At 41.8% G+C, this 17684-nt stretch overlaps 1 protein-coding gene across 1 annotated transcript in view; it reads left to right on the top strand.

Moving 5' to 3' along the window:
• Positions 1–7800: 7800 nt before the first annotated feature.
• DBH (dopamine beta-hydroxylase) overlaps positions 7801–17684 on the top strand; it is a gene marked incomplete at its 5' end in the record, with an annotated part of 140893 nt that continues 131009 nt past the window's right edge. Inside the window, 3 exons of the mRNA XM_082263605.1 lie at positions 7801–8136; positions 12572–12718; positions 17108–17365. Coding sequence (XP_082119731.1) covers positions 7801–8136; positions 12572–12718; positions 17108–17365 — 741 coding nt within the window. The remainder of the gene's footprint in view (positions 8137–12571; positions 12719–17107; positions 17366–17684) is intronic.

Genomic DNA, 17684 nt, shown 5'->3' with positions numbered 1-17684 from the left:
TTTCCTGTGCTCTGTTTTCAGACAGCCTTGCAGCCATTTTACCATCTCCCTCTCTGCTTGCCATCCAAGACAGTCCCTCTATGGGCAGTCTAGCATCTGTGGCCTAGGTATGGCCTAATTTAGCATCACCCTAGAGCAGTGGTTTCCAAAATGTGACTTGATATAGCCCTTTGATTGCTTTTATGCGGTCCCTGGGGCATTATTCTACTGACAGCAACAGTGTGGCAGAGTTCTTGCCTTTGACACTGACAATGGGGTACTAGTCATCTTCTCTCACTGACACCAATGATGGGGCACTATTCATCCCATTGATACCAATGATGGAGCATTATTCCTCCCAATGGAACCAATGATGGGATACTGATATGATGGAGCACTACTTTTTCCAGTGACGCCAATGATGGGGCGCTATTCTTTCAACTGATGCCGATGATGAAACACTATTACTCCCCCCAATACCAGCGATGGGGCACTATTCCTCCTATTGATACCAATAATGGAGCATTATTCCTCCTAATGAAATCAATTATAGGGCACTATTCTACTGTCAGCAACAGTGTGGCAGAGTTCTTGCCACTGACACAGACAATGGGGTACTAGTCATCTCCTCTCACTAACACCAATGATGGGGCACTTTCCTCCCATTGATACCAATGATGGAGCATTATTCCTCCCAATGGCACCAATGATGGGACACTATTATGTTCAATGACACCAATGATGGAGCCCTAATATTTCCAGTAACACCAACAATGGGACATACTTTCTCCCACTGACACCAGTGATGGGGCAGTATTATGTCCAATGACCCCAATGATGGAACACTATTATGTCCAGTTACTCTAACAATGGGACACTATTCCTCCCACTGAAACCAGTGATGGAGCACTATATTTCCCCCTAATACCAATGATGGAGACAATTCTGCCCACTGACACCAATAATAAGGCACTATTACTCCCCCTAATACCAATGATGGGGCACTTTTCCACCCACTGACACTAACAATGAGGCACAATTACTTCCCCTAATACCAATGACAGGGCATTGTTTACCACTGACGCCAGGACATTTTCTTTTTTCACTGGTCACAGTCTAGCCACCCTGAAGTTTGCAGGACAGTAAACTGGCCCTTTGTTTTAAAAGTTTGGAGACCCCTGCCCTAGAGCCATGGCCTCAGTGTCTTCAGCTCGCCAATGCCAATTTGCCTGTCAGTTTGTCTGTATCCAGGACCCCTCTTCATCTTGTGCCTGACCACCAGAAAGCTTTGAATGCTCTCCTGAATTAAAGGAGCAGAACTTTTTTTGAAGGTTTAGACCTATCTATGATCTATGACAGGCAGAAAACGATAAGGGTTAGCCACAAAGCTCCTATTTCTGTACATTTTTCTACATGCCTGACTGTTAAGGACACAAAACTCACATAAAGAGAAAGAAATTTTGCTTTCTTGAAATTATATTTAGATTATTTAATGTAAATTTAGATGAAAATATGCTCACTTGGTTTCTTTTTTAAGAATGCAGAGTAGAAGAACGTATTACAATAAATTATTTTGGGCTGCTGTGACTCAAACAAGGTAATTTTGGTTGCAATCACTTGGGCGCCAAGTCATTGAAGTACTGGAAAAATAAATAGACATACAGCTCCTTCTGTAAAATTTTCCATATTATAAAATAAATACAAAATCCAGCAGGGATGGTGGAAGCCCCTCTTACTGGCCTCAGCAAGCATAAAGACCTAGGAAGTCAGCTCTGAGTTCCTGCCAGATATTAGAAACTGTCAGGGACTTTAACTCACATAACCAAGCATTGTAACTGAATCTTTAAACTAAAAAAAAAGCATCAGTATTCCACTAAAATATTGTCTTTGTTGAGTAGATAATGATTTGCAACCATGTCTCTCCTTACTGTGACATGCTTAGTCCCTGTAAGTCTCCCTGTAATATTTGCTAAAGTATTGGCACATTGTATTATATGCTTTTCTCCCTACTCCAGGCAACAGAATCAATTTCATGAATATTTGAACCCTTCCTATTTTGCAAAAAAAAAAAAAAAAATCTATAAATTACTAAGTCCTGCCAACAAATGATCAATAATTTTATTTTTTCCCTTCCAGATGCTCTCTTGCACGTACGCGGCGTTGATGACTTGTCACAATTACTCTCCTTTCCCCTCGGGGTTATGTATTTGTGTTGCCTTATATTATCCAAGTGGCGAGCAGGTAAATTGAATCAAGCCAATGAATAGGAGATATCAGCAGAGTTGAAATGTCATGTGGCCTGGAGCAACGAGGCCTGGACAGGGGGTTCGTCCAATCACAGACAAGCAGGTGCATCTATTGTGCCTTATCTAATTTCCTGACTTAGTGGACAGCTGAGCAATCTGATTGCCGTTGCCAGCTATGTAGGCCTTAAAATTAAACTTAACCCTTACACTCCCAAAACAAACAAACATACATGCCTCTAAAGTGTGTATATATAAAATATAAAATTCCCTCTTTTTTTATTAAATTCTATACCTGATTCTGTATCTCCCGTCTTCTCAGATTCTGGGTGAGGCTTAACACTGAAGGGAAAAAAAGACTTAGGGTCTATGTAAACCCTCACTTTATAAAACAACTTATTCCATTTAAAACTGAAATTAAAGGCAAAACATTTGTGTATAGATATATATGAAAAACATTATAAATACCTTTTTTCCCTATTTTCTAAGTGATCCCATAATCTCTGTTCTGAGCTGCATAAGGAGGTCAGAGAGCCAAAGGAGGAGGAACAGTAGCACACTGGTCCTCCCAGTGAATAGCTGTTCAATTGGGGGGGGGGGGGGCGGCACGTCAGCAGAAGTCTGATCATTGGAGGAGAGAAAACAGTTATCAGCACAGCCAGAACACTGACCACGCTGGGCTTTCATGCCTAGTGTAGTCAGTTTTTTTTATAAAATGCAGAGAGACTGGCAGGAACACCAGGGATTTCACACAAAGGAAGCAATACAAGGAGAACAGGGACTTTTTCATACAAGTACATGGTATAGCAACAAACAATTTTTGGAAACCAGAAATGGATTCCAGCCGCAAACTTCAGGAAAACAAACCTTTTTATTCACTAGAGAAGAAGACTTAGCAATGACTCAAGTCAGTTTGCCAAGTCCCCAAATAAGTGTGTAGGTGATCAAACAGCAGCGGAGTCGGTAGTACAAGCCAGGGGTCAAAGCCAGGAATGGAGATCAGACAGGTCAAGGGCAAGCCAAGTCAGTAGCTGGAAATCCAAGATCAAACACACAGAGGCACAGGAACACAGGGGTGCTAACGATCATCGAGCAATCTGATAAACACAGCAGCAGTCCTTTAAAGGCCAGCGGGTGTTAGCATCTGTTACGTTGTGCACGTGTCATTGCGCATGCGCATTTGCTGATTCTGCATGTGCAAAGTTCACCATTCATGCACAGATGGGAAGATAGTAGCAGAGTCTATAATGCAGGCTGGGGTAATACATGGGTGATCAAACAGCAGCGGAGTCGGTAGTACAAGCCAGGGATCAAAACCAGGAAGGTAAAGGGTAAGCCAGGTCGGTAGCAGGAAATCCAAAATCAAACACACAGAGGCACAGGAACACAGGGGCGCTGACAATCATCCAGCGATCTGATGAGCACAGCAGTAGTCCTTTAAAGGCCAGTGGGCGTTAGCATCTGTCACGTTATGTATGTGCCATTGCGCATGCGCTTTTTCTGATTCTGCATGTGCAAATTCCCCATTCATGCGCCAATACGCACGTAAGCGTAACAGATGCGGCCATGCCTAGTATTGGTAGTATTGCCTGTTCTTCTTTTGCCATTCTCCTGACACACTGCCTGTGACCTGGAGGCAGGTGCACTCTGCTGTTCCAATCCTGCAATATCTCATAAATTCTATGAGTGAGATATTGAGATACATAATTGGCAGTGCCCAGCACAGTGTGCTATATGAACAGGACAGAGGAGACTGAATCTGCGACACCTCCCACCCCTCCATCTCCCAACTTGCACACACTGCTGTGAAAGGGCTTGCTATGGATGTGGCAGATTTAATTATAGAACACACAGCAGCTCTAGATCCTGGCTGCTTGAACCTAGACAAGACCAGCCTGCGGCCATAATTAGTGATGGCAGGTATGATTAACACCTCCTCTCACCCCCTTCTCTCTCTGTCTCTCACCCCCCGTCTCTCTCACCCCCTCCCTTCTCTCTCACCCCCCCTCTCTTGCTCACCCCCCTCTCTCTCTCTCTACTCCCCCCCCCCACTTTCCCTCAGTGTATATATGTGGAAATATATATAGTTGAGTAAACTATAGATTATTATTATAGAATATTTAAAGTATTTGTAAATTCTCGTTTTTTTCCCTATAAAAATAACAAACATGTTATACTTACCTGCTCTGTTGTAGCGGATTTTCACAGAGCAGCCTAGACCCTCCTCCTTTGGGTCCCTCTTCTGTGCTCCTGGCCCCTCCCTCCAGTTGACTGCACCCACAGCCAACAGCTTGCTATGGGGGCACCCAAGCTCAGTCATAGCTCCCTGTGTCAATACAGACAAAGAGCCCTGGCCCGCCCCCTCTCTCTCTTGATTGGCTAGCTGAATTTGATTGACAGCAGCAGTAGCCAATGTCTCAGCCAATCAGGAGGGAGAATCTCTGACAGCTGAGACAGTTGTGGACATCGCTGGACAGAGAGGGACCTCAGGTAAGTATCAGGGGGCCGAGGGGGGCTGCTCCACACAGAAGGTCTTTTATCTTAATGCATAGAATACATTAAAGGAGATGTACAGCCAAAGCTCGTTTGGCTGTACATCTCCTATGGATCAAAGGAGTGCAGTTCGTTCTGCGCTCCTGTGACCCGTTTTCAGCAGAGAGCGGGCTGAAGTCCTTTCTCTGCTGACATCACAGAAGACAGTCTAGGCACCGTGTCATCACGACCATGGTGAGGTGACCAGATTAACCCTGTGTGTTTACGGATGACAACATCTTTTAAGATCCACTCTGTGTCATATTTCCACTGCTTGCTTTGACCTATCTTTAATTAGATGGTCATTGCGATCTGGTAATCCCCATATGGTGCCATTTGGTGGAGGATTTTGTAAACTGCACACCTTATATTGCCTTGATACTAGGGATTTGAGTCCCACATCCACTTGTTCACTGATCACATTTGGACTACACTTTCATTCTTGTGTTTGCACTTGCACTTGGTTTCAATGAACTTTTCTTTATTTTGAAATTTTTTGATTTGGTGTATCTAATAGGTTATTACTTATTAGCGCAACTTTCTTTCTTTTGCTTTTTGTAATATTGTTTATATCACATAGTATGTTGCAGCTTTGTCTTTTAATTTAGTATTGTATGCACCTAAGCCTAGTCCACATCTTTGGTTGCTGTACCCAAGCTTAGTACATACTACTAGTTTTTTTTTGTTCAACCCAGTAGGGCAGAACAAAAAAAAAAACTGACAGTTTAGGAGGAGCTGTTGTAATAACTATCCAACATTGGTACAGCAATCTCCCCTGCTTTAGCCATCGCCTGAAAGAGCTAATCGAAAACCGATCGGTAGAGATTTTTCGATTATACCCCTTCGCCAGAAGCTGGCCGATTGGACGCTTTCTGTCGGCCCCACTGCAGTGCACACAGTCCGACATGCAGGCCCGATATTCGTCCCATGTGTACTAGGCTTTAAATCTTGTGGTTGGGGGGGCTGGGGCAGTAGGGTATGACAGCACTGATGGACTTTACAGCTGCTGCTTATCACAGGAATTAACAGTAGTGATTATATCAGCTTTTGCATACTTCTGAGAGTGGTCAACTTGTGATAATGAGCAGGACATACAGGCATTACACTTAGACTCATCCGGTCTTTATGACTAGCTTTAAGCCATAGACCTCAGATGACAATCCAGTGTTTGATAGAGGACATTTTCAGGATCTTTTTGATTAAAAGTAGATGTTTGGGTCACCCAAGTATTTAAATTTTAACCATAAAGAAGGGAAGACACGGACTGGTAGGAGGTACAGTATTGGTAAATTCATTTTCCAAAAGCTCTGGATTGGCCAGGGGCATCTGCTGGTACTTATAGGAGATTCTTTTTATCACAAAATATTTAGGCAAAGGACATACCATTGCCACACCCCAATTGATCAAACCATTACAAATGAAAGCGGCTCTTCAGTCATTTTTACATCTATTAAATCTTCTGCCCCTGTTGTTTTAACTTTGAATAGTAAAACATTTTTTTTCTGCCAGTAAATACCCTTTACAGCCCACTTTCTCTTTCTTGTCTGGTCTTTAGCCTAGGCTAATGACATCATGCACAGCTCTCTCTCTAATGGGCCATACACACTATACAATTGTCTTTAGATGTTTTCCTTTAGATTTACCAAAACCATATAATATGAGGTCAAATCTAAACACTTTCAATTTGTATGCAATCAGGCACTACATAGTTGAAGGTAAATCTAAAGGAAATCTAACAACACAAGTTGTATAGTGTGTATCCAGCTTAACTCTAATGAGTGTTTGCCAGCAAGGGAGGAGGGATGAGTCATAGGAGAGCTAATGAGAGCTGCAGAGCTGGAGGGGGCTGGATGAGGGTGGAGCTAACGGGAGACTGCAGAGATCCATGAGGAGAAATGTGCAGACAAGCAGTGGTGTGAGTGAGTGTGTCTGTCTGTCTGTCTGAATATATATGTGTATGTGTGTCTGTGTAAATCCAGGAAGTGAACAGGCAGCAACTTCAGCTGCCCATAGTTAAAATGGCTGCAGCCAGACTTAGTGCAGGGAGATTTCTGCAGCATATTTGGTAAGTACAGAATCACAGTATATATAAAATAATATGCAAAGTGGTTGGAGGGAAGCTTCAGAATGGCAAAGATGTTTTTGTTATAAATTATGTGAGCAGAGTGCAGTTCCTCTTTAAATAGCAAAAATGGAGCAAATCCATGAATGGCCTTGTTGGCCCTATAACGCTGGACATCCTTTAATTTAAAAAAGCAGCTGAGTGGGAAATTGCCAGCTAAATAGCCCCTGCATCCAATTAGATGCAGCTACTGTTTGGGCATTTTGGCACCAGCCGTCAGAATACAGTAACCACAGCTGAAAATTCATCCGTCTGCACTGCTTGGCCTGCAGGGAGGAATCTGTTCAGGATTTTGTTCAACCCACAGTCTGAATGAGTGACATCTATGTGTGTATGGCCAGCTTTATTCCTACTACGGGTTTTTTTTTTCAACACTACTTTTTCTTTATGTTAGCATTTAAAAATAACAAAGTAATCTGCAGGATGTCTGGAAAGTTTACTGCAATACAAACCACTGTGACAGTTAAATAGTATATGTATGTATTTAGATCTTTACACCAAAAGAGAGGACATTTGAGTAAGAAGAAGAGACAGGGGTATTTGGTTCAAAAAGAGGGACAGTCCCTCAAAATGACATACAGTATGTTTGACACCAGATTCAGATGAAAATAGTGAATTTAGACAACACTCATCTGCAGACTGACATAAAACTAAAGCCTTCTATCACAGGTGAGGAAGTGGATTTTGGCAGCAGCTGTCTTTTAGAGACGTCACAGCCTGTAGAAGTCACTTTAAACCTGCCAAGGCAATTAGGGCCTATCAGCGTGTGGCAGCCAATGAGGCCTGCATGACCTGAGGGCCCAAATGCAGAATGAGATTTGTGATCAGCCAAATGTGATTACAGAACTACGCTGACCACACCAGCACAGATTCACCGAGGTATAAAAAGTCACTCTTCCATGGTCTGCCTCTGTATCTTAACTGATGGCGACTAGGAAGCTCTCCTGCCCCTCTCACCTGCAGATCAGAAAGGTTGTCCCCATCTATTTCACCATGATTGGCCTTTTTTTAGCCCTTCTCATGGTCTCCCTCCATGGAACAGCCCCTATGGACAGCTCCTTTCCCTATAGTGTCCCCCTGGATCCTCAAGGGTCGCTCCGTCTTTTTTGGAATGTCAGCTACTCAGAAAAAGTGGTGTATTTCCAGATCCTTATCAAGGACCTAAAATTTGGAATTATTTTTGGGATGTCGGACCGGGGGGAGTTTGAAGGAGCCGATATGGCCGTTTTATGGAGTGATGGACTGAGCTCCTTCTTTGGCGTAAGCAACTGTTTATTATCTTTTATAGGTTCTGCAGGCAAGGGTACTTTCAGTGACAGGTTTGCTTATAAATTTCTTTAAGAGTTTCAATAGGTCTGCCTTTTAACATTGCCCTTGAGAGCCTCCTTTAATGCTGCCAAAAAGTATTACATGTAAAACCTTGCTGTTAAGCAGGTCTAGTTCTGTTTATTCTTGAGTAGTGCCCAATAGACTAGAGTGCTCCCTTATATACTAGAGTATTCCTTATAGTCTTTCCTTACATTCAGTCCTATGCGGCTCTCCAGGTGCTTTGGGATCACAAGTCCAAGCATACACAATGCATTGTCCACAAAAGCTACAGAAAATTTGCTTGTGAATCTGTCACTCATGTCCCAAAATGCTGCTGTTGCAAAATTTGTTATGGAACAGTTTAAGCCGGGTTTAAGCTTTTATTTCATAATTATTTTACTGAGTATCAGCTGTGGAAAATTGTGTGTATTTTAGGCTTATATAATATCACTTTTGTTTAAAGTGCTAATAATGCATACTCCTTTTTCAATAGAGGCTGTCCTTAAACATTGTCCTTGAGTGCTTCCTTTAATGCTGCTAAAAAGTATTACATGTAAAACTTTGCTGTGAAGCAGGTCTAGTTTTTTTTGTTTTTGAGTAATGCTCAGTAGACTAGAGTGCTCCCTTATTTACTAGATTATTCCTTATACAGAGTCTTTCCTTACATTCAGTCCTATGCGGCTCTCCGGGCGCCTTGGGATCACAGAGTCACAGATTGCAGAATTTGTTATGGAACAGTTTAAGCCAGGGTTAAGCTTTTTTATTTTTAATTCTTTTACTGAGTAATTAGCTGTGGAAAATAGTGTGTATTTTAGGCTTAAATAATATCATTTTTGTATATAGTGCTATTAATTTATACTCCTTTTCATATGAATGTATATGAACGATAAAGGATAATAACATAGTAGTAGTGTTTGGCTTTCCTAATTGCTTTTCTTGACCACAAAAATATGGAATATTGAAAAAAAAATTATGGATGTTTACAAAATCAAACGTAACTGTATTTCTGCTATAAAATTGAAAACTATTTGAATATTTGAGAAAGTTAGTGTTGGTTCACACTATGGCGATCCGACTTCGGGGGCGACCTGTGATGTCGCGTGCACCGCGACTTCGGCGCGACTTGCACAGACTTCACATAATGGAAGTCAATGCAAGTCGCTCCGATGTCGCTCCAAAGTGGTACAGGAACTATTTTCTAATTCAGGAACGACTTGAGTCGCTCCTATTAGAACGGTTCCCGTAGCACAGAATGGACCGCGACTTGTCAGGCTGACCAGTCGCCTGACAAGTCGCGGTAGTGTGAACCGGGACTTATTCAGTAATCTATATTGTAAAGCGCTGTGCAAACAGTAAACAATAAATCCTGTATTATAATAAAAATCCATGGCTATTTACAAAGTTCACTAAGCGAAAACAACCAATCAGAAATCATGTGAAATCAACAAATTAACTCATCCTACTACATCTGCCTATCAGGAGTCTGGTTGCTTTAGGTTAATGCCCTTTGCATACAGTCATCACATTTTGTGTCCCCTCATTGAATAAGTTTGATGCGTATGAAAGCTGCAAAACATTTTTATTACTGTTTGATTCCCACACAAAACTGTGGAATATTTTCTTTCATTTGCTGTTTTTTAGTTACATAAGCCAAAGACATATAACAGTGCTTGCCAAACTTGACCAGCTGCTTGGTTGAATTATCAGATTGTCCCCGGAACAATTTTTTCAACAGAACAATTTATTCAAAAAGACAGTGTCAGTATGAAAACAAAGCTTCCAGGTAAAAGGAATGCATATTTAATTGGATGGTTTAATCATCTTACATGAAAAATAGACACTTATTTAACTGATAGAAAAAAGGACACAAAGTCCAGATTACAACATTTCATTATAAATTCTCAGAGAATCGCTATGAACTGGCCAAATACAGTTCTGGTTGCTGGTGAAAAGATTGCTAACCATAGACTCCCAATAAATCAGTTGTTTGCCGATGTGTAATCCTACTAGCTAATTTGAACAGAGAGGAGAGATGGTATAATTTATCCCCCCTGACAGAAGCCAGGAGGTGGTGCCTGTTCCAGGCACATCTGTGGGCACCCACAGAATACATTTTGTGAATTGTTTTCTTGGTTTTCTTATGTCAAGTGACCAAATGGCTGCTGTTTTGCATGCTGATAAAGAAGCCATTATAAAATTGCATGCAGATAAAGAAGCCATTGTAACATCTAAACCAATATTTGACAATATGATTGGTCATTAACAGAATAAAAACCATATTTGGCATATTGCGTTGCCCATACCAACCAATCAGGTTTTCCTTTCCTGCTCTCAAATAGCACAGAAGGAAAATAAACGGATATTCTGATTGGTTGATATGGGCAGCACAGATTGAGACAATTCAGTCATTATATTACTCATAGCAACCAATCAGAATTCAAACTGGTTCAGAATGCATTTGAATTGGTTGCTAAAGCTAATCGATAAATGAGCCCCATTGATGCTTATTTAATCTATTTACTATTCCTTTTTCCTAGCTGAATAGGTTGGTCTATTTCCTTCTCTATATTTATTTTATTATTATTTCACTGCCAGCTCTGCAGAACCATAGCCCTTATAAACATAACCTACAAGATACTTAGACCATCCTAGATTTAGGTAACAGAGAGAACCATGTGGGCGGACAGGTGCCAGAACAATATGGCAGGTACATTATTGAGTAGGATGTGAGAATCAGCATCATATGCTGGACTGCAATATATTATAAACTCGTCAATCTGTTTTTTTTTTCCATACACAAAGATGTCCATGAAATTTAATTAAAAAACACTCTGCTGGTAAAGTTGCTTCTTTACAATATTGTTTTTTGGAATTGTGTTGCCTCACATGGTGTATTTAAAATGAACCTTTCAGTGACTTAAACAAGTCTGTATGAAAAATTCCTAAAATATAACAATATACAGCAACAGTATAATTAAAAAAAAAAAAAAAAAAAAGCTGCTTTATATATCAATAAATTGCTGATTGAAATGATGTAATCCATGAGAAGCATTTCCTCAATCTCATCTCCCCCAGTGATCACTCTGTAAATTATAACTTTGTAGCAAGTTACAGGGTGAAAGGCAGCAGTAGAGGCTGATCTGTGTCAGACAGTTGTGAACACAGCTGAAAACTAAACAGATTGACAAGGTTGTACCATTTTTGATACAGCATCCCAGCCCAAAAGGTATATACTTACACCAGATCATACTTAAAGCCAAAGTTTAGGTAAAACTGTTATTTAAAAAACAGGACATAGGAAAGTACTCACATTTAGTTTAAAGTTTCAGGGTTGAAACCCTCTTTTTTTCCCCCTTCCTATACCCGAAAGCTGCAGTCTTCCAGTGTTGTTGGGGTAATACGAGCCGAGGTACCTGTCGTATGCACTCACCAAGAGTGCTGACTATGCCCACCCTTTCCGCCCATCTCCCCCATTCATAGAGCTGTACTCTAGCTTCCATTAATGAAAAGCTATTTATAAATTGAGGACAAGCAGATTAGTGAAAAGTATGCCTCCTTCAAAAAGCGAAAGAAGTTATGTTACTGTAAAGTGGTAAAAATCTAAATCTGGCTTATTTCTAAGGGGAAACAAACCCATTTATATTCAGTTCATTAAGAGATACATTAAAGTGGTTGGAAACCCTTCCATATACCCAGTGAAGTGACTGGCTTCAGGTGATACACAGAGAGGAAACAAATCCTTCTACCAAGTTGTACCTGTCTACCTGAAGTCCTTTCTTCTCTACATCTGTTCAAAGTGCTGAATTGTAAAGATTGTCTGAGAGCTCAGAAAAAAAGGGGGCGGAGAGCTGAAGTTACACTTGGCAGAGCTCAGTGAGGAGAGCTCTGAGAGCTGATTGGAGGAAAGAGACACCACACCCCCCTTTAAACAGCACACAGGAACAGAGATGAGGCTGTCAATCAGCTGGAGATCCCTCCGCTGTCACCATTTTTCTCTTGGTGTCAGAAAAACTTGTAAGAAGTGATTCATGCTGATATCAGAGGAACGAAGAAGAAGACAAAAGTGGCACTTATGGCTCTTAAGCGAGACAAGTAGACACTATAAAGGGATATGATTTGTTTGTATTGTTCATTTTTCATGTCTGAGGTTTACAATCACTTTAGGTCTTAAACCTTTGGGTTGGGCTACAGGTGGACTGGTCACTGGAAAAAAAAAGAAAAAAATCTTTAACCCTTCTACAACAGAAGTTTCAATCTCTGCCCCTCTCTTGGTTCCTCCAACAATTCTGTCTCCATCCCAGCAAGATTGCTGATCATATTTTATTGTTTGACTATAGGTCTAATCTAAATAGGTTGCATTTGTTTAACACTCATATTTTATTCCCAGGATGCCTGGAGTGACACAGAGGGACAACTGCACATTGACTCCCACCAAGACTACCAGCTGTTGTCAGCCCGACAGACACCAGAGGGACTCTACCTTGTCTTCAAAAGACCCTTCATAACATGTGACCCCAAAGATTACCTGATTGAGGTACTGTCTTTATTCCAAAGTCAAAAACAAAGCCTACAGGGCACCATAAATGGTTCCACTATTCAAAACTATTCTACTCTATATTACCAAAAGTATTGGGATGTCTGCCTTTACTTGCACATGATCTTTAATGGCATCCCTGTCTTAGCCCGTAGGGTTCAACATTGAGTTAGAGCACGCTTTGCAGTTATAACAGCTTCAACTCTTCTGGGAAGGCTGTCCACCAGGTTTAGGAGTGTGTCTATCGGAATGTTTGACCATTCTTCCAGAAGTACATTTGTGAGGTCAGGCACTGATGTGGACGAGAAGACCTGGCTCACAGTCTCAACTCTAATTCATCCCAAAGGTGTTCTATCAGGTTGAGTTCAGGACTCTGTGCAGGCCAGTCAAGTTCCTCTACCCCAAACTCACTCATCCATGTCTTTATGGACTTTGCTTTGTGCACTGGTCCAAATCATTTGGTGGAGGGGGGGATTATAGTGTGGGGTTGTTTTTAAGGGGTTGGGCTTTGCCTCTTAGTTCCAGTGAAGGTAACTCTTAAGGCGTCAGCATACCAAGACATTTTGGACAATTTTATGCTCCCAATTTTGTGGGAACAGTTTGGGGATGGTCCTTTCCTGTTCCAACAAGGCTGTGCACCAGTGCACAAACAAGGTCCATAAAGACATGGATGAGCGACTTTGGGGTGGAGGAACTTGACTAGCCTGCACAGAGTCCTGACCTCAACCCAATAGAACACCTTTGGGATGAATTAGTGTGGAGACTGCGAGCCAGGACTTTTCGTCCGACATCAGTGCCTGACCTCACAAATGCGCTTCTGGAAGAATGGTCAAACATTGCCATAGACACACTCCTAAACCTTGTGGACAGCCTTCCCAGAAGAGTTGAAGCTGTTATAGCGGCAATGGGTGCGCCAACTCAGAATTGAACCCTATGTACTAAGACTGGGATGCCATTAAAGTTCACGTGCGTGTAAAGGCAGGCATCCCAATACTTTTGGTAATATAGTGTGTATTTCTAAAATTGGGGATATTGCTGCGCTCACATTAAGACTAAAACCATTCAGTATAAAATACAGAGAATATAAAACAAGTCAATAGACTAGATAAAGCAGCCAACACCTGACCTAGAATTAGAAATACCAGATCTGAGAAACAACATGTAATGGATATGGTGTAGCGCTAATAATGATTATATGAACTCCACAGTCCACACAAGTGTTCAGATAGAACAAGTAAAGTACAAAAACAAAAGTCTTTCCAAAGGGTGCTCCGAAAGAAAAACTGCCAACCACTCCAAGCTCCAAAAGCCCCGTGTGCAGGAACCGCCACCAAAGGATAAGAATGGCCCCTTACCACAATGCGATGATCCCCATTACAGGGATCGTATCCAGCCTGTGTGTAATATCCAATGCTCATACGGACAGATAGCCGGCTCCTAATGACCCCTCATCGGCTCCAACCGGAACAAATGCAGATACAAAAAAGAGGGACAACTCCCATAGTGAAGCACAATCAAGAACTTTTATTAAAATAAGAAAGCGAAGAGTGGCAACTCACATTGACATGAAGATATATCAGCGTAACTCAGAGCATTCCTTCAGGACTCCGTTTCAAACCAGGAAAATGGCCGCCGCGTCCCCTCGTAGGTCACAGCTCCTACGCGTTTCGTCAATACGTGATTTGAAGCCTCAAAGGGGGCACACCCCTGAAAATGATCTTAGGGGCTCCTTTGAGGCTTCAAATAGCCCCCAATGTTGTAGATCCACCTAGGACTATCTCTTTTTTTCAACAGATGGGTGGCTTCTATCCGTGTAGACGCTGTGCCATCTGCAAGATTAATGCCTGTAGAACAAGAAGGGTTGAGGCATTCTCTTCTAATGCCACACAACAAGATTTCAAAATTAAGCCGTTTATCACATGTACCACGCGTCATGTCGTCTACCTGCTACGTTGCCCCTGCGGCCGCGAATATGTGGGCCGGACAATACGAATGTTACATGTGCGTTTACAGGAACACGTGGCAAATATAATTAAGGCTTTCCCGAAACATAGTGTTTCGCGGCATTACGACCAATGCCACGGGAATGACCCTAAAGGCACAGTCTTTTTAGGTATTGACAAGTTCTCGGGAAGTTGGAGGGGCAGCAACCGTACCAGAGGCGTCTCGCAATTAGAGACGAGCTGGATCTATCGTTTGAAAACATATGCCCCTCACGGGTTAAACATTGATTGGGATATCAATTCCTTTATCAACAATGCCTAATTGGTTTGGTTTGTCAGTATATCTCGATCATTTGCCACTCTGGTTACCGTTTCATCATTTTTTTGATCCTTTATTAGGGGATATAGCACCTTATTGCATTAATGTGTGATGTTAAAAGTTTTAACTTTTTGATGCTTTTTAAAATATAATTTTTATGCTTTTTGTGTATTTATGTTATGGCTTTTACATGTAATTTTAAGTTGTAATCAGAGCATCCTATGGGATTTGGTTTCTGACCTGTAGATGGCAGTGCGCCCCAATATGGTCACCTATGGCAGCATTAATTACTGTGTGTTTATATCACAGGGCTACATACATGTTTTTCCTGTTGGAATTGAACTCTATATGTATGTTTCAGTCCCTTTGAATCCAAATATGGATGGATGCCCATGTTTGAAACATCAGAGTATATATACATGATTGTGATTCTTATAATTTTTTAATTGAATCCGAGTGTTGGAACTTGATTGGTCCATCTACAGGATTAGATTTGGGTCCGGTTCCGGGTGTTGACACGCATATGGTATACATCCGGTTCCGGGGCTCCGGCCCGCTTCCTTCCGGTGGGTGGTATGCATCGGCCTTCTTTTTGATTTTCGGGTTAGGTATATGACGCCCCGCCTTTCCGCCTCGTCCAGCGTATAAAGAAAGACGTTTTGCCGCAGGCCACACCCCCTGACGACGTCACGTATTGACGAAACGCGTAGGAGGAGCCTGCGGCACGTCACGCTGCGACCTACGAGGGGACGCGGCGGCCATTTTCCTGGTTTGAAACGGAGTCCCGAAGGAATGCTCTAAGTTACTCTGATATATCTTCATGTCAATGTGAGTTGCCACTCTTCGCTTTCTTATTTTAATAAAAGTTCTTGATTGTGCTTCACTATGGGAGTTGTCCCTCTTTTTTGTATCTGCATTTGTTCCGGTTGGAGCCGATGAGGGGTCATTAGGAGCCGGCTATCTGTCCGTATGAGCATTGGATATTACACACAGGCTGGATACGATCCCTGTAATGGGGATCATCGCATTGTGGTAAGGGGCCATTCTTATCCTTTGGTGGCGGTTCCTGCACACGGGGCTTTTGGAGCTTGGAGTGGTTGGCAGTTTTTCTTTCGGAGCACCCTTTGGAAAGACTTTTGTTTTTGTACTTTACTTGTTCTATCTGAACACTTGTGTGGACTGTGGAGTTCATATAATCATTATTAGCACTACACCATATCCATTACATAGTGTGTATTTCTGCAAGGAAAAAAATGCCTGTTAAGCTGAGGGGATTTTATGCAATGCCAAAAGGGTGTCCCACAGTTAAACTATTCCATTCATTGCTTTACTTTAATCAAAATTATCTTAATTAAAGTATATCTCTAGGTAAAACATTTGTTTTGTTTTGATTAGAGTGGCAAAGAGTTGTCCCCAGAACAAGAGATGAGGAGAAATCTTCCAATGGAGGACACTTGTTACAGGAACAACTAAGAGGAGAATACCTTTCACATTGGGGTATTTCCATTTACTTCCTGTTGCATCTGTGGGACAGGAAGTGAAGGGAAATTGCATCTCTGGGACAAGAGGTTAAGGGAAAGTTCCCCATGGCACGTACAGAAAAAATATATCAGAATGAGTGATTTTTCGAACAAGTAGCACTTGTGATGAGCTGAAGATGAAGATTGTGCAGTCTTTTTTAGATTTGCCTGCATTATTGTAGTATAGGACCTACATGGTTGTATGCAAATTAGCCAAATTGTTTAGACAGGTCCTCATTTTGCATATGAGGGCCTGGACAATAGATTAACTTTGATTGCATGTTGTAATTGTACGTGGTACATGGTCAGCTCTATTGGCTTCACCATCTCTGCAGCAAAATGTCCCCAGGAACTATACAAAAATGTTGGAAACTATGCAGCTTCAATCTTAAGAATTTGCTACAAGCTCTGCTGCGGTTGCACTCTACCAGCTGGTACTTTTCTTGGTCTTTCAACTTTGTAACTCTTGCGGGTGAGGCATGAAGGCCAAATCTCACCCACAAAATAGGTGTCTCCACTCTTTGAACCGATGGGTGCTTTTTACATGCTTATATTCTTTCATAGGTCTCAAATTCATATCTTCACCATTTGTAATCTTTCTTCTCAGGATGGAACAGTACACCTTATTTACGCCGTGCTGGAGAAACCCTTCCATTCGTTGTCAGCCATCAATATCTCCAGCCTCCACCGTGGGCTGCAGCGAGTGCAGCTGCTGAAACCAGAGATCCGCACAACTCCTCTCCCCGATGATGTTCTGACGATGGATGTTCTTGCTCCGGACGTTGTCATTCCGGATAAGGAAACAACTTACTGGTGCTACATCACAGAATTACCACAACATTTCCCCAAACATCACATTGTCATGGTAACCCAAAAACGTTTTACCTTGAATCAAAATTAAACATAAGTGTTTTAACATCCCAGCCACTAGTACCTGAAATGATAAAGCATGATTACTGTGCAGCACTGCAAAACAGAAAGCCAAGGATGTATATGTAAGGAACTAACATGACTACCCTCAAAGCACATGTATGATTGCACACTATACAACCATGTGATACACTGCACAGACTGGCCAGTTTTCTGAATTACCTCTCCACCTCCCTGCTTATTGGACAATATATCACCATCCACTGAGTAGTCCTGCATTGGGGTAGAACTGTGTAAATCACAAGACTGGCTGA

The sequence above is a fragment of the Pelophylax lessonae genome, assembly GCF_965119305.1.
Source record: "Pelophylax lessonae genome assembly, chromosome: 7".
Lineage (NCBI taxonomy): Eukaryota > Metazoa > Chordata > Amphibia > Anura > Ranidae > Pelophylax > Pelophylax lessonae.
This window is presented reverse-complemented; position numbering and strand designations above follow the sequence as displayed.